The 20,619-nt window shown below is 43.6% G+C and overlaps 3 protein-coding genes and 1 long non-coding RNA gene across 10 annotated transcripts in view; 2 read left to right on the forward strand and 2 right to left on the reverse strand.

The window, feature by feature from the left end:
• The window catches only part of LOC135099535 (uncharacterized), a 53,974-nt gene extending 48,074 nt beyond the window's left edge, over nucleotides 1-5,900 (reverse strand). For 3 of the 5 annotated variants that reach the window (XR_010268083.1, XR_010268074.1, XM_064001921.1), the window contains exon 1: nucleotides 2,229-2,300. The gene's annotated coding sequence lies outside the window, so the exon portion shown is untranslated. Of the gene's footprint in view, nucleotides 1-2,228; nucleotides 2,308-4,503 lie in introns of those variants that run through there. The other 2 variants (XR_010268077.1, XR_010268079.1) reach the window with 2 other exon arrangements.
• LOC135099513 (uncharacterized) lies at nucleotides 1,674-8,813 on the forward strand. 2 transcript variants are annotated; one of them, XM_064001900.1, is made up of 3 exons: nucleotides 1,678-2,389; nucleotides 2,950-3,083; nucleotides 5,907-8,813. In XM_064001900.1, the coding sequence occupies exon 3, from the start codon at nucleotides 6,039-6,041 to the stop codon at nucleotides 7,797-7,799; it is 1,761 nt and encodes a 586-aa protein (XP_063857970.1). In that variant the 5' UTR covers nucleotides 1,678-2,389; nucleotides 2,950-3,083; nucleotides 5,907-6,038; the 3' UTR covers nucleotides 7,800-8,813. The 2 variants fall into 2 exon arrangements, with proteins under 2 accessions (XP_063857962.1, XP_063857970.1); XM_064001892.1 differs by lacking the exon at nucleotides 2,950-3,083 and having other exon boundaries at nucleotides 1,674-2,389.
• Nucleotides 8,814-11,473: 2,660 nt separating this feature from the next.
• Nucleotides 11,474-13,444, reverse strand: LOC135099574 (uncharacterized). Its single transcript, XR_010268152.1, has 2 exons — nucleotides 12,557-13,444; nucleotides 11,474-12,399 (listed from the first exon to the last, which is right to left on the reverse strand). It is a non-coding gene; the product is annotated as an uncharacterized LOC135099574 (long non-coding RNA).
• Nucleotides 13,445-14,091: 647 nt separating this feature from the next.
• Nucleotides 14,092-20,619, forward strand: part of LOC135099555 (uncharacterized) — a 60,357-nt gene continuing 53,829 nt past the window's right edge. The window contains exons 1-3 of one of the 2 annotated variants that reach the window (XR_010268121.1): nucleotides 14,092-14,375; nucleotides 17,459-17,598; nucleotides 18,521-18,591. The gene's annotated coding sequence lies outside the window, so the exon portion shown is untranslated. The remainder of the gene's footprint in view (nucleotides 14,376-17,458; nucleotides 17,599-18,520; nucleotides 18,592-20,619) is intronic. The other variant, XR_010268133.1, reaches the window with a different exon arrangement.

Here is a 20,619-nt window from a genome sequence, read left to right on the forward strand (position 1 = left end):
CTACTACTACTACTAATACTAATACCACTACTACTGCTGCTACTACTACTACTACTAATACTACTACTACTACTACTACTACTACTACTACTACTAATAATAATAATAATAATAATAATAATAATAATAATAATGATAATAATAATAATAATAATAATAAGACTACGACTACTTCACAGCAAAGACTATTACCATTTCTCTTAACACCTAACCAGTCAACCCTCGTCACAGCATCGGAATCCCACAACTTTCCACACATAAACACTCACTTCACTTGGGGCACTTGAAACGAAAGTAAGCAAGTGCATTCACGTACAAGCATCCCACATTTACATCACTTATTGGCGAATCCTTAACATAGGCACGTCTCTATTGGCCACGGAGGCAGAAAGATAATAGGAGTGAGGAGAAGGGAGAGAGGAACTGGAGGTAAGCGCAGCAGGACAAAGGGGGTGATGATACAACGCGCAGAGAAATCAGTAGGCGTGTAATTCCTGCTGGTCGTGGTGGAGTTACAAAAGCCGGGTGTCATATAAGTCCAATTACTTTGTGGGCGCCGAGCATAATGCAGGCTGGCCGTATTTGGCGGCAGGCAGGCAGGCAGGCAGGCAGGCAGGTACGAGTATTATTTTGGTCCGCCCCGCAGCACATAACGGTAATAGGCTGGCGAGGGAGAGGGTGGAGAGAGAGAGAGAGAGAGAGAGAGAGAGAGGAGAGAGAGAGAGAGAGAGAGAGAGAGAGAGAAGAGAAGAGAGAGAGAGAAGAGAGAGAGAGAGAGAGAGAGAGAATAATAATAACAATAATTTTTCGTTCGTTTTCTTTCTTTCGTGACTTCCATAAAAAGATGTTTCCCCTAATGCTAAAATTACCAGAGAGAGAGAGAGAGAGACAGAGAGAGAGAGAGAGAAAGAGAGAGAGAGAGAGAGAGAAATATATATATCGTTTCATCGCTGGATCGGATGGTTTCGAAAGCAGGTTAGGTGCTGTATGGCTTTGTTCTGCGTCATCTGATTGCGAAACATCACGCCAATAACGTATCAGATTGTGAAGAAATCCCGCAGTGATAATCTGCCGTAACGAGAAGACATCACTCCTTCACAAGCAATACTTACGGCTTGACTCGCGGCACTAGAATTCTTGCATTCCTCTGTGTGAGTTACCGCTGAAGTGACGTGGTATTAAAATGTCAGTGGGATGAGATACAGGTATTTATGTACCATTGATATCATTGTTGGTGAGAGCGTGTGACACGATAACCCCCCCTTCATCTTCTTCTTTGGTATAGGAGGAGGAGGAGGAGACAGGGCACTGAGGTGAGGTGCACTATGGCGTGTTCGAGGGGCAGCCAACCACGCGTGTCCCTCTCTCGCTGGAATCGAAAGTGAAAGTGTATTTGGCGCAGGATGAAATCGCTCTGGAATTTGAGATACGAGTAGTCCTCACTTTTTTTCCGTCTTTCTCTCTCACACTGCAATTAAAGAGGGAAAAAAGAAAAGATCATGTTTCCTCTGTGCATTCTTACTTTCGTCTCCGCGCTACCGAAGCCGAGGGTTGGAACACAGCGAGCACAAGGAAAGCGAACGAGGGATAAATAATGTGGAGAGAAAAAAAAAATGGTACAGAGGAAAACAGAGATAATAAGCAGGTTGCGAATGATGGTCGGAGAGAAAGAGAAGGAAAGAGAGAGTGAGAGAAGGCGCAGGCGGGCGTGAGGGTGTGGGCAGAGTGGCAGGCAGGCCAGGCAGCAGGCCACCCTCACCAGCAGTCCGGCGCGGGGCACCTCACAGTTCGGAACCTCGCCCCCTCACACACCACCACCACCACCACCACCACCACCACCACCGCCGAACTTAAACACCCTAACAAACCTGCAAATTTGCACCAAAAAGTACACAAAACTTAGCACGCAAACTTCATATCCTCACACTCCCCTTGGTCTGAGGTCTCCTCGTAATGCCCCGACGAGATTCAGTGGAATTACTGTTGTTGTATTCACCACACGAGACATGACGTTCAAAGTGACAAAACTGTGCTGACTTCTGTAACTGGTTCACGTGACTAATAAAAACACTTACCGCCGCGACACACACACACACACACACACACACACACACACACACGCCGGACACTTCCGAAATACGAACACTCTCCATTTTAAGCTTGTCTCCTCGCCCAAGACGCAACACAGAAACAGCAACGCCGCGCAGGACACAATGGTGGACCCTGACCTGAGCGCAGCCTCCGCGTGATCCGTGCCCAGGAGTCGCGAGTCGCTGAGCACATCTTGACCCTTACGTGACCTGTGAGTGGATGACCAGGCGGCCCGGCGGCTGGTGATGCTCCGCGCGCCGCTACCATGACGCGCGCCACCTCACGCCCCGCCCTACAGGTGAGTCAGCAAGTGTCAGCCCGCACCCGCAGCAACTCCCACGCCCACACTGTGACATTGCCGTCCCGCCCCGCCCCTCCATGACCTGCACGACGCTCATCACACTTATCTCAAACTACGACGGACACAACAGACGAGTTGTTTGTTTTTATAATTGTTATGGCGCAAGCAAAAGTAAGAGAGAGAGAGAGAGAGAGAGAGAGAGAGAGAGAGAGAGAGAGAGAGAGAGAGAGAGAGAGAGAGAGAGAAGAAATGTACTAGCATTGTAACTGACATACAAGGTTTTGAAAAACACAGTTTGCTCTAGATACAATAGTAAGAGAAAGGAACAGAATATAGCTGCAAAAAGTAAAATAGTGCAAATTAAAAACTTCAATATACGAGCAAAACAACAAAACGAAATAACAAACTCGAAATTAGCATAGATAAAATCATAAAACAGAAAAGAACGCAAACACATTGAAATCAAATAAACCAGTGAAAATAATGGTAATAATAATAATAATAATAATAATAATAATAATAATAATAATAATAATAACAACATAGTCTTTCCCTAGTACCGCCACAGCCACTAGCAAGAGTCCAGCATAATAGCGAGCAGGAGCCTCACGCAGCGCCGCCACCACGACCTCCGCCCCCCGAACCAAAAGAAAACACAGCAGTAACCTTGACATTCCGTATACCTACAGAAGTACGTCACGTGTGAGCAGTTTTAACGCAAATGACACTCTCTCTCTCTCTCTCTCTCTCTCTCTCTCTCTCTCTCTCTCTCTCTCTCTCTCTCTCTCTCTCTCTCTCTTACTCTATACGCCGTTCCCCAAAGCGTCACTGTAGCCAGAATGACGAAGCAGCGCTCATGATCGCGTGGATTAAACGCTCGAGTTAAACATTGACCCTCACCCGTTTGATTCCCGCTCTGTGTGTGTGTGTGTGTGTGTGTGTGTGTGTGTGTGTGTGTGTGTGTGTGACAAGATACTTAGATATCACACACACACACACACACACACATATGTGGCCCTTTAACTCCACGACACACAGCACAACACTATACAGTCAAACGACGTTACTTGCATACCAGTAACTATAAAATATCATCAAAAAAACAACACGTAATCGTATACACGGCACATTAAGTTTTTGTCTCTGCCACAGGAGTGAATGTAACTGAATATAACTCTCCTTTCCTCCTTGCTACTATCTCCAATCCTCCGTGGCCAACTGAGACGTGCCTCCCTCAAGGATTCGCCAATAAAAGATGTAAATGGGGAGATGCTTGTAAATGCACACGGTCACTTTCTTTTCACGTGAGTGTTGATGCGTGGAGACTTGTGGGATTCCGATGCTGTGGCGAGGGTTGACTGGCTGGGGTAGAGAGAAGTAGCGTTGTGTTGGTTGTGTGATAGTGGTGGTGTTACTCCAACCACCAAACCAACACCTAAGCAACCCTCATATTTTTAAGTGTTTTGCTCTCTCACTGCGAATATTTCTAAAGACCACAGATATGATTAGTCAGGTTCTCCTGGTAACACTTCCTTCGATAGTTATAACATCGCAACATTGAGGCATTGAGGTCATACGACGCCGACTACGGTTACGAGAGAGCGCTACACCCACCGAGAAAATGGCGAGAAGCAGAATCGGATAAATAACGTGTCCTTTCACCGCAGCGGGTATTATAAACACAACTTACCCCACTAAATGCGAGGCGGATATCCTACCTAATCATTAAAACGTAACGTACACACATCAAAGAAATCTTCACTTTGAAATCACTTCTTCGTATTTTTATATTCAACGCCAATGAACCGTACACTAACCAATGCACAGAAGTATTTACCAAAGATACTTTCCTCTTCGCCTTAATCCCTGTATGTTCTCGCCAGTTCCCTACGAATCTTTAAATGGAGTGGCCATACTTTTATACCGATGAACCTTGCATGCTAACCACTCCACATAAACGTTTGCCAAGATACTCCCTTCTACGGTCACCCACTCATATCTCGCCAGTGCCTTAATCCCTAAGCCTCTTTAGATGCAGTGACTGGGCTACAATACACTTAGGAAATAGATGAGCACTTGTAGAGAAGAATGTACTAAATCATGTACTGCACCTCCTTATCTCCCCCTCGTGTCGGGAAGTCAGCAGGTCCACGCGGCGTCACTCAGGTGGGAAGGCGTCCAAACAGGTTCTTAATTATGTGATGAGCAGGTGAGATCAGGTGAGAAAGTGTTGCGTCATTCCCCCACAGGTGTGATGAGGCGGTACTGGGACTGACTGGTAAGGGATTGAGATATGTGATTATTATTATTACCATCTCTCTCTCTCTCTCTCTCTCTCTCTCTCTCTCTCTCTCTCTCTCTCTCTCTCTCTCTCTCTCTCTCTCTCTCGGACTAGTATGGGAGTGAGATATATCTAATTACTTTTTTTATCTGAGACTGACAAAGGGTTAGGAGATACTTGTATATACTCTCTCTCTCTCTCTCTCTCTCTCTCTCTCTCTCTCTCTCTCTCTCTCTCTCTCTCTCTCTCTCTCTCTCTCTCTGCACAACAACACGCCAATGATAAATGTTTGTATCGGTATTTTTCGTGCGAGATGGAGGCGCTGTGTCGCTACTGGCGAGAGAAAGCTGATGTTTTTTTCTTTTTTTTCCGCGTGTTGACATCGAGGTAACAAAGCTTGAAACTCGTCGGCGTAATCATTTATTTTTCTTCCGCACAGAGAGAGAGAGAGAGAGAGAGAGAGAGAGAGAGAGAGAGAGAGAGAGAGAGAGAGAGAGAGAGAGAGAGAGAGAGAGAGAGAGAGAGAGAGAAAGAGAGGTGTAAGAGATAATGTCACACCTTACTCGGTCCAAAACAACTTTCTGAACTGGATTCATGTCGCCTCTCAGGACATCAAGTTGTTGTTAGGAACGTTGTCGTGTTCCTCACCCTCACCTATGACAAGGACACCGACCCATGACAGCCTCGGAATGCGTCCGTGTTTACTTCCTGTCATTTAAATCTACATTAACTATGCTTATCGCGCGACACATCAAAGTCACAAGAATCTTTTACCCTGCAAATCCTGGAATGGATCAGTGTAAAATCAGGAGCCAACAAGCTTGTACCGAGATTGTGAGATTGTATTGGTCAGACTTTCTACCGGATTTGAAAAGCGCGAGGCGAAACCCGTGCTGGTGTTATTGTCGCTGCCAGGGAAAGTGTTCGCCAGATGGGGACGTTAACGCGAGGAAGGGAGGGACAGGCCGCACCGCACGGTAGGTAACCCGCTGCTGGTATGCCATGGGAGTCCGTCCAGGCTTGGCGGGGGAGCGGGGCAGGAGGCAACCTGACCAACTTTCCCCAGCACAGAGGGGAAAAAAATAAATAAATAAATAAAAAAAAGAGCTAACGTCGTGACAAGTGACTGCTGCACCCATTCTCCTGCTCCTCCTCCTCTTCCTTCTCCTCTTCCACTACTTCTGCTTGCTTGCCTAACCTCCACGCCACACCTCAAATGATTGTCTTCCGCAGGCGGCGTGCTTCCTGCTGCTGCTGACGGTTTGGGGAGACGCCCGCCTCCCGCTCCATCGCCATGCTCGTGCCACAGGTCACCGTGTGGGTACGGCCGCTTATGACAAGTGCTCCCACCCTTTCCATGCCTGGATGTGTGAATCATCGTCTCGGCCCCGCGTGTCATCGATAACTTCCAGGGGCAAGCAGATCACAGTCAGCGCGGCCCCGGACACCTTGCCACTTCCTCGACCTACTCCTCATTCCCTCGTTCCCACGATCCCCACACCGCCCACCACCCCTTCATCACCTCAGCACGGAGAGGACTTTTCTCCCGAGACGGCGCCATCCAGAGGAGCGCCTCAGAACACCTTACCTCTCCCGGCACCCACTCCACCCCCCACCACAACCCCGGAACCAAGGCGCGGCAGCATCTCATTCTCAGAGCCAGCCACCCCCAAACCGCCAGCTCTGCCTCAACCACCTCCTCTGCCATCCAAGGCGCGGCCCAAAGCAGTGCAGCAGGAGCCTCACTACGATCACTGCTCTCATCCGTTCCATACATGGCTCTGCAGTGCCGCCGCAAGACCACGCTCTCGACTCAAACCTGAACCTCACTCCACTCCACGCCCCACGCAGCGCCCCACTCAACGCCCCACCCCGCGTCCTACTCAACGCCCCACTCCACGACGCAAGCAGCGCCCCACTCCACGCCCAACTCCACGTCCCACTCCACGCCCCACTGCTGGCCCCCTCCCAGAAGCCTCCAACACGAGAAAAGATTCACTTCTCCTGTCCCAGACCTCTACAACAGCTCGACCCTACGACGTTTGTTCACACCCATTTCACTCTTGGCGCTGCGAAAGACCGCGGCTGAGCCTCGAGTCCTCCATCCTAGGCAAGTCAATCAAGCCAGTCCCTGACCCTCCCAAGCCAAGGCCTCCCCCAAAGATACAAGCGCTGCCAACTCCTGCCCCACCTAAACCGAGCTGGGACGGAGCCGATCCCTGCACCCACGCCTTCCATTCTTGGCTGTGTAGCCGGCCAGCCCCTCGCCCCAGCTCCCGTCCCCGTCCCCGCCTAAGGCCCCGCCCCCGTCCCCGCCTCCGACCCCGCCCCAGCCCCCGCCACAAGCAGAAGCCAGCTGCTGATCCCGTGCTTGACCCGGCGGCCTCTTTCCCTGTCGAAGCACCCGTGTTATCCCCCAACAATTTCCTGGCCGCTCCGACGCCGTCCCCAGCTCCCCCACAGTTCACCACTACACAGGAGCGCGGCAAGTCAAACAACCCGGAACCTGAAGCAGAGCCCGAGCCCAGCCGGCAGGACGTGTGCCGCCACCCCTTCCACAGCTTCCTGTGCTCCTCGCCTCGCCGCACCAGCAGCCCCGACCCTGCCTCGGTCCCCGCAAAGGAGCCCGTTGCTGCACCAGCTTCCCTTACTCCCCAAACCAAGGTGAAGCCTCCCAGGGAACAAGAAAGCCTTCCCACATCCCGCCCACCCCGGGGCCACCTTTGTGACCACCCCTTCCACGCATGGCTGTGTGGTCACCGTCCGGACCAACCCAAGAAGCACCACAGGCGTGGCCACGCACGGCCACCAGGACGCAGCGAGGTGGTAAACACAGTTACAGATTCTACAGCTTCACCCCCGGACAAGAGTCTCTCGACCATCGCCTCGTCTCTACCCGTCCCCACCGTGCCTCCCCAGCCTTCCCTCAGAAACCACCACCAGGCACCAGCCACCCTCCAGAACTCCCCTTCCACCATGCACCTCGTTGTGTACGCACGCCCCCTCACTTGGTCTAATGCAAGCGTGTCCTCGCCTCCTCGCACTTCTCCGATCATCGACCCGGCCAGCACGCCGATCGATCTCTCCCGCCCCTCCGCACCGCCTGTACCTGCAGGAGCCTTATAAATTGTAACGGAAAACAGGTGTCACCTGCCTTAGCGAGGCATCCTGCACAGAGAGGCACATCATTAAGCACAGCAACCAAGTACAAGAAATGCACCGATCTTGCCAGGACTAAATAATCTTAATACTCATTACAATACTGCGCAACCTCGACTCGACAGCCTGGATCGCCACGCTGCTGTTTCGTGCAGTGCCGCCCACACACCCGCCTTGAATTATATAGTTACTGCTATAGCCCCTGATACCATAATACTTCCCTGGACTCCCCCTACACACCCTGACGCTGACAGCGGCCCCGCAGCACCCTGACAGCAGAAAACTCACCTAAGCCGGTCTTGGTGACGTTCTTTGGGTTTGTTTACATGGTGAAGTTAACTTCGAAATGGTATAGATTCGGTTTGCGTTCAACCCACTTGCTTCTGTTGTACACAGAAAGCATCATATTAATGAACGTGAAATTATAAAAAGATGTAACAGTTTGTATTTTGACAATATTGTAATTTCTATCTATAAAGAACCGAATCTGTAGCATGAGCCGAACCTTCCTCAGTGTACGGGCTGGCTTGTATACTGAGAAGGTTCATTACTAACTATTGTTTTCGTAGGCATAGATGTTATAGCGGTGCTTACCAGGGAATAATCTGCACATGCTATACTCAGCTTAGTTCCTTGAGGGTAGTGTTCCCAGCGTAACACCAATACGTACAATTACAATTAGATACTCTAATAGCTTACCTGACGTCATTTCCATTGGTGAAGTGTATTATAAAACATGTACTTATTTTCGTGTAATGGAAGTCCTGTTAGTGTACTACAAGTGATATACAAGAAAACATATGACTCGTCCACTATATACGGCAAATACACAGAGTTTGTGTACCGAGAAAACAATTTATCAGAGGAAAGGTAAATGCTCGCTACACAGCCTAACCTATACATTCATGTCTGAGCCTGCATTGCAATTACGTATTATCTGTTATTCCAGTTATGTTGTTCATCATAAACCTGATTAAGCTGCGTGCGCGTATATCTTTGGTTTAGTACCTTTGTTTTCTTGCCTTGTCTGGCTGCCACACAGATCAGGCTGAGCACGATCGAAGGTGTGGCTTCCTGCTGGCGATCCTGAATCAAGGGGAGGTGTGGCTGGCTAGCTGCTACAGTGTGTGTGTGTGTGTGTGTGTGTGTTAAATTCATGGAAACAACGATGATAACGGCAAAACAACAAAAGTAGCAACATCAGTAGCAACAACAAGAGCAGCAGCAGCAGCAATATCACTAAAACAATTACCGCTGGAACTACAGTGCTATTGTTGTTAATATGATTCTACTACTACTACTACTACTACTACTACTACTACTACTACTACTACTACTACTACTACTACTACTGCTGCTGCTGCTACTACTGTTGTTGCTGTTGCTACTGCTGCTGCTGCTGCTGCTGCTGCTGCTGCTGCTGCTGCTGCTGCTGCTGCTGCTTCTGCTGCTGCTGCTATTACTACTGATCATGAAAATAGTAATAACAATAGTGATGACAAGAGTAACTGCTATCATCATCACCACCACCAAGCTAGCAGGTCAGCAGCAGAAGCAACAGCAACAGGATGGTGAGCGTGAGGAAGGCATTAGGAATGCCTGTGGGTGCGGGGGTGGAGGGCCTCGGGTATAGCTGGCGGTCATGAAGGGAAAGTTGAAGGAGCGCGAAAAAGCTACACTCGTTGTTAAGTGTCCAGCATTTTGTTCCAACTCGTGGCGCGACTCTGACCTCGGGTGAAGGGTCGCGTGAGGGTCAACTCCGCGCTGCCCACACCTGAGCGCCTCCAACACCTTCCCTGCTGCGCCCCCACCCCAAAGCCGCAGCCTCACGCTATCCAAGCCCCACGTCCAGCTGATAGCCACGCACACTTCAACACCTGTCACTCACATCCAATCTCTTCACCCACCATCCCTCCAAGCCTGATGTACAGGAGAAGTAAAGTTAAGTCTAGCTAGGGAGGACCTTGCCAAGGGCACGCCATGACGTCACCACAACGCTAGGGTGAAAGGTTGACCCACGTGAAGACTGAAAAAAAAGGACTGCTTTCTCTTTCTTTTCTTTCTCTTTTTTCTTTTTTTCTCTCTCTTTTAAAGGAACGCGCATTAAGAAGAAAAGGAAAAGGCAGTTACATCAGCACCAGTAATCTAAGATGGAGGACATTTTAAAACATTATCCACTTACAACATACATACCCAGAATTATTAAACTTTTTCCACATGAGCCACGTTCCTGTCAGTCATTCCTGAGAACTTAGCCATTACTCAGACAACCGAAGTCACGCACCACGCTGGAAAGATTTATGCAACACCTGAAATGTTCATTTTACCACACGTGTACAGCAGAGAGAGAGAGAGAGAGAGAGAGAGAGAGAGAGAGAGAGAGAGAGAGAGAGAGAGAGTCCTGAGGCATCCCTGGTATGTAGCAACTTTCTTGTGGAGTGGGGCTACTTTCTGTCTTGGGTACGATTAATGGAAAGGCAGCGGCGGGCAGGTGGGTGGGGGAAAGGGGGGGACTCAAAGTAAGTGGAGGTGCAATATTTCGTAGCAGTCGCTGTTGATCAGTGTAGCGAGTGCAATTATACTCCTAAGTGGTGTCAAGTGATAATTTATTTTTCTTATAATGCGATGATGATGAAGTAGTTTATATCCCAGAGAGAGAGAGAGAGAGAGAGAGAGAGAGAGAGAGAGAGAGAGAGAAGGAGGGTATTAATGATAAGGAATATGATGTCGTATTGTCTCTCTTCCTCTCTTAGCCAGGAATATTGGGCTGTGATGGATAGACATGCATATATCTTGCTACTAATCCTTACCAAGATAATACATAAATAATACAAGTAAATAAATAGACAAATCAATAAATAAACAAACTATTTTGAATTACGTAAAACTAGAGATCAACTTTAAGAGCAAAGAATGATGAACGAGACAAACAGAAACAATGAATCTCTTTTACCATCTTCTACTGTTATCTCCTAACTTGGGAACTGCATGCCTGCTCTCCTCTCGTGGCTTCGCGGAACAGGACTGTTTACTTATTTCCATCCTTGTCCTGTCTACCTTACTAATGCAAGAGTTAAGTAATATCTGCACTCTTTCATTATTTTCCTGGTCGATTATATGATTTTCTTGCTGATTTAGCATGTCCTGCTCCTTACGACTTGAACTGTTTAAAAAGAGAGGAATATCAAGAGACCTCAGAATATGAATTCCCCCCTCCCCTCTCTCTCTCTTTCTCTCTGGCCAGTCACCCTGACACATAAAAAAAGGACGCGTCAGTGTTATACATCACAGCACATGCCACACATGGTGAGACACACGTAGAATACAAGATAATCGAATTCGTATTTTCTTTCTCTCTCTGATAATGATAACAATAATAATAATAATAATAATAATAATAATAATAATAATAATAATAATAATAATAATAATAAAGAACTGGAAGAAACGTAGAGAGAGAGAGAGAGAGAGAGAGAGAGAGAGAGAGAGAGAGAGAGATGAGGGGGGAAGATATACGCACAGAGGCTAAGTTTGGTAAGCTGGAAAGGAAACTACGACTCCACCCTTTCTTAGAATAATTTATTTAAAGTACTGGGAGTTAGTAAGATTTATTTTAATCACATCAACTTGTGAGTTAGACAGAGAATGAAATGATACTGTGAACTTAAGGATGATTTTCTGAGACACTGAGGCTGGCAAAACCTCATCCTGTGAGTCAGTAGACTCATTCGGAGGTGCTCTCATAGTGAGATGTACCATGGGCGATTTATTAATTTATCTAAAATCTCATGTCTCTTGTGCCCTGGGCGGTACTCAGTGTTCTCTGTGTTATTGTGGGAAGCCGCGTTCTCTATATCTAGAGCTTTCAGAGAGTTGTTCCTCGTGAACGACTGCTTCAGGTGAGTGTTTGTCTCGTCTTCTCTCACTGAAGCATTTTGGGGAGCGGCACTCTCTGTACCTGGAGCTTTCAGAGAGTTGTTCCTCGTGAACGACTGCTTCAGGTGAGTGTTTGTCTCGTTTTCTCTCATTGAAGCATTTTGGGGAGCGGCACTCTCCGTATCTGGAGCTTTCAGAGAGTTGTTCCTCGTGAACGACTGCTTCAGGTGAGTGTTTGTCTCGTTTTCTCTCACTGAAGCATTTTGGGAAGCGGCACTCTCTGTGCCTGGAGCTTTCAGAGAGTTGTTCAGGTGAGCCTTCATTTCCACAGACTGTTTCCCTCTTCGCATTTATCACTTCCGTATTTGTCTCCACTGTAGCTTCCTACTCTACCATAGACACCACCTGGACAGGCCACTCCTTGTTTATCTTCGAAACCATCTGCGCCGAAGCGGTCTCCGCTATCACCCCCAGAGCTTCTGCTGTTCATGTTGCCGTACTCTCCAGTCATAGCTAGAACACTTGCCGCTTCCATCATTTCTGGCAGTGTAACGGCAGAGTGATGGGCCTCTCGCTTAAATTTTGGGAATTGCTCGAGAACGACTTCTGTACTGTCATCGTTCACAGCGCCGGAGAGGACTGACGACACTACTGCTGCCACCAGTAGGAGACAAGTCCTACCCATGGTCTCCTTTTGAGGAAGAAAACAAATGCCAGCTATTAGCCAGAACCCACTAATGGTTTCTCATCCTATGGTTTCTCATCCTAAAACTTTAATACCATGTGATCGTATAGCAATCCTGCAAATTCATTGACTTACTGAACGCAGAAAAGTTGTCAATACTCACTGAAGGATTTTCTTCGAGAATCTCAATTGTATATATACAAATATACATTAAGCGATGTATGTGTGTGAACATCTGCCTCAGACGCTCTTATAAAGGGGGGTTCACACTTGCCAATTCGCTGCTGGACTGCCACTAGTCACAAGCTGGCAATACTTGGCAATACATCCTCCCAGCTTAAGACTGCCCTTATAGCTAATGCCTGCCACTCTTTAACAGTTGGTAACTTACATTTTCAGATGTGTTTGAATCTTAAAGGAAACTTAAAAGGGTAGAGATATATCATTAAAGGGTAAAGCAAACTTTCGTGCTCAACTGGATGTTGAAACGCACAAGCTACCAACTTTATAATATTCTAAAGTATTCTGAAAATAACTGGTAACTGTGCTCATTAATGTCCATCCCAACACGCTCTTGTTTGCTGCAGATACAGGAAAATTTCCGTCATAGGGAAATTCAGGTTTCAACAGGGAAACGGGACGGAAAATTGGAAATACATTAAAATTTAAAGAATATCGACATTGGAGGATTAGGCCTTGCTCAGGGAAACTAGCATCACCATAATATAATGAGTTGCTCAACCAACATATCATGTTGCTTGAGCAACTCGGCCCAGAATAAGCGTGCTTGAGCAAAATCATCCCCATGTGTTACCGCCTCAGTGATGGAACGAAAGGAGATTCTAAAATGTTACAAAGAAAAAAGAAACCATGATACATGAAAAGTGATATGAGGGAAACCTGGGTGGTGATCTTCAAGAAGGCGTGTAACATTTTTTGGAGAGTGGCATATTAGATGTTTTGTTTGTATTTCACAGTTGTCGTTATAAAGGCCTGATTTAGAGACAATCCTGTCACCTGTTACATCAAGATCATGTGTATCGAGAGTATTCCAAACGTTTAATGAGATTATATATATATATATATATATATATATATATATATATATATATATATATATATATATATATATATATATATATATATATATATATATAATGAAGGGGATCGTAGTCATGGCTGGCCTTGGTACACAAGGTTACGGGGTTGTAAGTGATATAGTCACTTTACTGTTTGCAATCATGGAAAAGAAAGAAAGCAAACCGGAAAGGACGAATGGAAAATGCTCTCACAGACAGGTGATCTTCCTCATTTCCAAGAACCAAGAGAAGAGAACCACATAGTAGAACAGACTTGCCCTGGTGTTTGAAAGAGTCAGCCTGGAGTGTCAAGAAGAGCAGTGGATGATGCGAAAATGCTGATGGCAAAAAGAGGACTTGCGGACGCCGGTGTCGTGTTCGTTGCTGTCCCCTTGCACGTAGTTGTACTTGTCGCCCCTTTGTTTACAAAATAAAAGATGGATTGCTATAAGGTCTATTTCATCCCTATACTTGGCTTTTTTTTTTTTCTAACGAAGTCTTCAGTCATATTAATGACAATATGTTGTGTTCTTTTCCTCTTGTATGCGACTCCCGGCCTGCAAGCTGCGTATGCTCAGAACACAATGTTTACAAACAAAACAGTGTTGATAAGCATATCTGTCCGCTGCTGTCCACAGCATGGTTGAAGATTTTGTTAAAAAGATTAGCGAAATGTAAAGATGAAATAGACCCTATAAAGTATTCACAGCAGTCCGGCATTTGTTTGTAAACAAAGAGCGGACACTCAGCTACGCGGGGCAGCGCCGCAGCAGTAAACTTGAGAGAGAAGAGGACATGGGCAGGAGACAGTTTTGTGGGAATGGAAGCGTTCCGAGCTTCGCCATATGGAGTTCACAACTTTGATCTCAGCATTATAGTGCACTTTCTTACACCATACAAAAAGTATGTAGGTCTCGCTGTTCCCATGCCTTTGATCTCATAATCTGGAATATTTCAAACCACTGCGTCGGGTATCAGTAACTTGCGTCGGTAACAAATTTTAGAGATTTAAACTTTGTTTCAATTCCTCTCTGTCTTAGTGGTCCACGTAAGCAAACACTTTTATTCCAGCAAGGCTTAAGGTGGAATTCACCACATCATTGCAGTGTGTGATCATCATGTGATGTTTCAGCCAATCATGTGTCCATGCGTATAGTACAGGCTTATCTTTTATATATATATATATATATATATATATATATATATATATATATATATATATATATATATATATATATATATATATATATATATATATATATTGTCCCACTCCCATTTTTCAGCCGTTCAGTAGCTACAACAGAGCTAAGATTGTCTCTTTCGCTTATTTAGCGCGAGCTTGGCGAGAGGTTGTGTTATGTGGTTTAAGTAAGTTTTAAATGCTCTTCATTGTTGTGGGAAACGAGAAAGTTTAATTTGAACATTCTGACAGGTGACAGTTATCTCCATATAGTGAATGTCTGAGGAGGTTGGGAGGTCAAATATTTGATTAGATTTTTTAGATACCTCTCTGTCATGTGGTCAGGAGGTTGACATACAGCGGTTTGTGTTAATTTAGAAGAGACCCAGAAGGCACGAAATTAAGTTAGGTTTAGATTAATTTAGTTGATTTATTCAACTTTTTCTGTTTGTTTTCAATTTTTATTATTTTATTTATTTATTTATTTATTTATTCATTTATTTTATAAAAAAGTCCACCCCCCCAATTTCTCCCAACCCCATAAACCCTGTGGGAAATCTGAGGTTTGGGGGATGGGGAAGAAAACTAAGTGAAATATAGGTGTTCTAAAATCTAAGGAAATTTATCTTAATATTTCAGATTTCCCTAACCTAACCTAGCTGGGGGGGCTTGCACTCCCCTTGGACACTCCTGCTAGGACATTAACCTAACCTAACAGGGGGAGCTACGCCTCTCCTGCTAGGTTAGGTCCAGGGGAGGCATACTTGGACCCTCCCTGCTAGGACGTTAACCTAACCTAGCATAATCTAATGAGGGACCTCAAACATTATACTGTTATGCTTTACTGGTGTGGTAGAGATTCCCAGGGTGATAAAGGTGGATACAGATAGATGGCTTCCTTAATAAACACATGGAACCTCTTCTTTATGTCTGTATATTGTATCTTAAACATTGCTATTGCTAAATATTCCTCATAATGACTTTTTTCCTGCTGAACACTGGCACTGCTTGCTTCACTTCCCTCTACGGGGTAGCCATATTAACAAAAGACAGTGAGCCTCTATCAGAACACATGACATGTCTCTAAAACAATTGAAAAGTGTAACTGAACCTACTGTGGAAAGTCATAATTGGCAGCCTTTTATGAATGGCCTCACAAGTGGCAGTGTGTGATTGGAGGGATCAGCTGTATACTTACCATAAAATCTTAATATGCTGTTACCCACAAATCCCAGTTATAAACAAAAGAAAATAATTTTAATGTGTACTCTTGACTGGTGCAGAGCTCGCTGGACTTTGAAAATGTTGAATTTCTCTACACTCAAGTGCTATTACAGCCACACTAGACACGTCCCCCCAATTTTTTTTACTTTTCCGGCAAGGTCACCAAACCTTCTGTGTGACATGTGAGTTTTGTGCTTGTATGTAAGATGGACGTGACAACCAGATTAATTTTATTATTATTTATTTTATTTTACTTTATATATTTATTTATGTTTGCTTTATATTTATTTTATATTTGATTGGTTTGAGCAAAATAAGCAGTGACATTTATTTCAGGACAATATTTCATGTTTTCTTAGAGTGTTGATTTCATTTGCATTTGTGAGGATTGGAAATAAGTAACTTTTTTATTTATTTATTTATTTTTTTATTTATTAATTTATTCATTTATTTATTTATTTATTTATTTATTTATTTATTTATTTATTTATTTATTTATTTATTTATTTATTTATTACTTTTTGCAGTTATTATTGAAGACCTTCACTCTTGGTAGCAAACAAGAGTATAACAAGAGTCCCTACAGAACTTACAAGTAGCAAGAGTTCTTACAGGCCACAAGATGGCAAGGTTGTTTTCATATTAGTGTTCTTAGTGCCCTGCAGGATTAGTGTCCAGCAGGCTTAAGAAGTTAGTCCCATAAGGTTTAGAGCTAGGTTAGGTTTACATCCATTAAATTTATACAATGAATTTACTTCTTGATTTTTTATATTTATTAGTAAAATTTCATTTGTAACAGGTTTCATTATCGAGATTAACAAAAAATGATTTTTTATATTTATTAGTAAAATTTCATTTGTAACAGGTTTCATTATCGAGATTAACAAAAAATAATGTAAATGAAGATCATGACTTCTAGCATACTCTTAATTTCCAAAGACAACATTTTGGGGTAGATGAGAAGTGCCAGAACCAAATAAGAAAAATTGCACCCATGGTCTTCTTGATATGAAATGCAACAGGTCATAAAGTTATAACATGTACCTATGTGTTATATATACTACTATAATGACAGTTTGGCATGTGACAACAGTGAGGACATGAGGACAACTTCTTGGAATGCCAACCTCAGAAGCAGAGGCTCCACAGTACTAGAGTATTGTAAGGTGCAGTGGTGATAGCAGGAATCAGCACTGAATTTTATTTAGTTTGTTAACACTGTAACGTAAATCAAAAATACCTCCTGTATGTTTGGCTGTTATAAAGTGTATAAATACCTATACATGTTCGGTACAAATGCTGATTGATTTGTGTAAATAGAGTAAGAGGAAGTTGGATGTTAATTGTGATAGGTATTGTAGGTGAAGGATGTTGGTGTCTTGTCACAGACAAATAATTTCTGCAAGCTTATGTAATGTATGTCACAACATGTATGTTACTCATAGATGTAAAGTAATATGATATCTGCAAATAGTACACATAATTGCATATTCATGCCACTATAAAGGTAAATTACATTTCTTGGAAAACACTTGATAATATAAGACTATTTTCCTGTGTTTATTTTGGATTTGTTTTGCAGATCATGTCTTGCAAATACCTGATGACTGTAAAAGTACATCCCTACACTGTTAAGGAGCGACCACTGTACCAAGTTATTCAATGACTGCAAATACACTGAATTATGAAAGCTTTCCTGTACAACCTCTTAACATCTGAGAAGTGAGTGCATCCATGAGGGAGGAAGGGTGGTTAGTTTGTCATACATGCAGGTGCAATGATGATAATTACAAAATTTATATCTTATGTAACTTACGTTAGAAACAAGTAATTCACATACTGTGTTATTGGTCATAATTTCTAACTGTGAGGTGCTCCACTGTGACAAAATTTATGCTTGGTAAGCTATTACCATACAGTGGTTGTGATATGAAGCAGTTCTATCTGTCAGTCTGTCTATATCTGATACCTTTTACTGAGAGCTCCCTAAAAAGGATGGCCTTGACAGAACACTGCATTTATTTAATTTTATTTCTGCATGTTGTATGTAATACTTTCATTCTCTTCATACAACTTACTTTCCCATACTCCAGCATTCTGATCTCCTATTTCACCAGAAGTTATCTTCTTGTATCCACAACTTCTATCATGCTCATGTACATGCTGTTTTAATTATCTCACTTACTGCCATTCTTTTACGTAATGTGGTCAGACATCTTAGGGTGCCACATTTGACTCCCTCAACCAGTCCACAGAAGAAGGAGAAACAATTGGAGACCTGTTGCTTCATACAGAGCTGTTTGTGATAAGCCACTCTTATCTCTTCTATTGAAAAAATGTATAGTATAGATGAAGATTGAAAAAATGTATAGTATAGATGAAGGCCCCTCCCCATTTACCATTTCTTGTACCAGTAGCTACTAGGAAAGGAAGAAAGACCATGCAGGGTTGAAAAGTTTGGAAACTTTTCTCAAAAGATGAAATTTTCACTAACCCATCTGCTGCTAGCAGTGCCAGATAAACAGAGCTAGGATCAAGTTAAAAAGTGATGTATCATATATTCAGAAGAATTTGAATACTGCAATAGCATACAATATCATAGTTATAGATTGAAGACTAATTACTTGTCTAATCTGTTCCTCAGAGCTGTTATGATTATTACTTGGAGTTGCCGTCTGGAAACAAATGTCTACAAATGTCCTGGATGTTCACTTGGTAATGATACAAGATGTCCTGTCATCTCCTCCAACTTTCTTTATATTAACTTATGCAATATTTGTGGTCCTTTATTTTCTTTCCAACCTTTGGATCACCTCCTCACATCCTCCAGAATTAATGTTCTGTTCCTCACTGAAATCCAGGTGCCTGGGACTTATGACAACAGTCCCTTTTCAGTCCCTTATATTCTCTTCAAATTCAGTCCAAAGCTTGCTGTTACACTTACATGTGCACCTAATGACTTGTGTTCATGCCCACACTCTTGAGTCCATAGATTCACTTCCTGGCTGAGACTTTATCCTTCTTTCCAATGAGTTTAACAGAATCACTGTCTCTTTCCTTAGAGTAAATTATATCTCCTCTTAGGATGGATCATTGTCTTCCATTTGATATCATCACCTTATACTAACCAACAACCCTCCCTTTAACATCATCATCTTGTGTGAGTGATATTCCTTATGCATTGTAATTTCCCTACACTCATACCATAGCTTTATATGACCTCAGCTGTCTGGTGCTTCTCCTTATGAATTTCATTTAATGGTCATGCTTACAAAATCCAATAATCTGCATAGTTTTCTAATGTGAGAAACTTATTCTATGGTGTTGTATATATTTATAACCAAAAATGTCTCCAAAAAAGCTTGACGTCTCCAACTGTACAATCTTTGAGGGCACAGAACATAGACTGAACAGACACACAACATTACTTTTGTGGTCATTTCTGGTACTGGGAGTTAAGCTTAGCTGGGTCATGCTTGTCTGGCTTAACTTGGCTAAGCTTCCTGTGCATGCCAGACAGCATTGCCTGTCTATATTTATTCTGTATTGCTCAGTATTATTGTCATTTTGAAACGTTTTGTACTGAGTTGCATGTGTCAGCCTTGTTCACTTTGTGTCAACTTGTAAGCCATGACCATCAAGAGTATAAATATAAAGATCATGTGATGGGAATCTGACTTTTGTTTAGATATACTGAATTTAAATTATTAGTGTTTCAATTTTAGTGATACATGAATGGTGTTACCATATTGGAAAATAATTCTACAGAGAAACTAAATCTTAAATATCTCATGAAAAGATAAACAACTTTTAAATATTGCAAATTCTATTCCTTTTGATATATTTTCATCTCACTCTCTTACAAGGGAGAATCAGTGGTTTAATCCAGTTTCAACTCTCCCAGCACACTTGGTCTGTGCACCAACAGCCCCAGGAGGCTGGTGGATGTAGTGGTGCCTCACAACCTTCCCAGCACACTCTGTCTGTGCACCAGCAGCGCCAGGAAACTAATGGATCTGTGTGAAAGCTACAATGATGCCACACAACCATAGGGACCACTAATGAATGTAATAATTCTTTGTAATGTGTAGTGCACTTTCTCCTTTTTATTTTATTTTTTCACACAACTTGGAAATTTTTAAGTGAAAAAGTATAAGGTGTCATGTGTCCAAGAGAAAATGAGTCAGCTAGTTTACTCTGATGTGTGATCTTGGGAACTCCCTAGAAAAGATGGCTACAGCAAAAGAGTGCTTTTATACCTGGCCATGACAAGAATATACCAAAGTATCAAGAAATGCAAAAGCAGAAATGATGTTATGAGTGTGTGAGGAAGATCCTCGTAAAATGGAATATTGGTATGTGTTATTCACCCTTGGCTGTGTGCTGGTTTTGTAACACAGCTAGCTGTTCCTCTATGGAAATAGCTCTGAGACCATAATGATTGTTTTTTGGGTAGAACTGAGACCACACACACACACACACACACACACACACACACACACACACACACACACACACACACACACACACACACACACACACACACACACACACACACACACACACACACACACACACTGGAAGATCAAGGTACAGCTCCTTTGCTTGCACCTTGTATGTACTTATGTACTTATCACCAGGTGAACAGGGGCTATGGATTAAGAGGCTCACCTATCTGCCTTGCTGCTTTTGGGACTTGAACCCAGGCTTTCTTAAGTGTGAGGCAATCATGCTAACCGCTAT

This window comes from Scylla paramamosain, chromosome 4 (assembly GCF_035594125.1).
Source record: "Scylla paramamosain isolate STU-SP2022 chromosome 4, ASM3559412v1, whole genome shotgun sequence".
Taxonomy (NCBI): domain Eukaryota; kingdom Metazoa; phylum Arthropoda; class Malacostraca; order Decapoda; family Portunidae; genus Scylla; species Scylla paramamosain.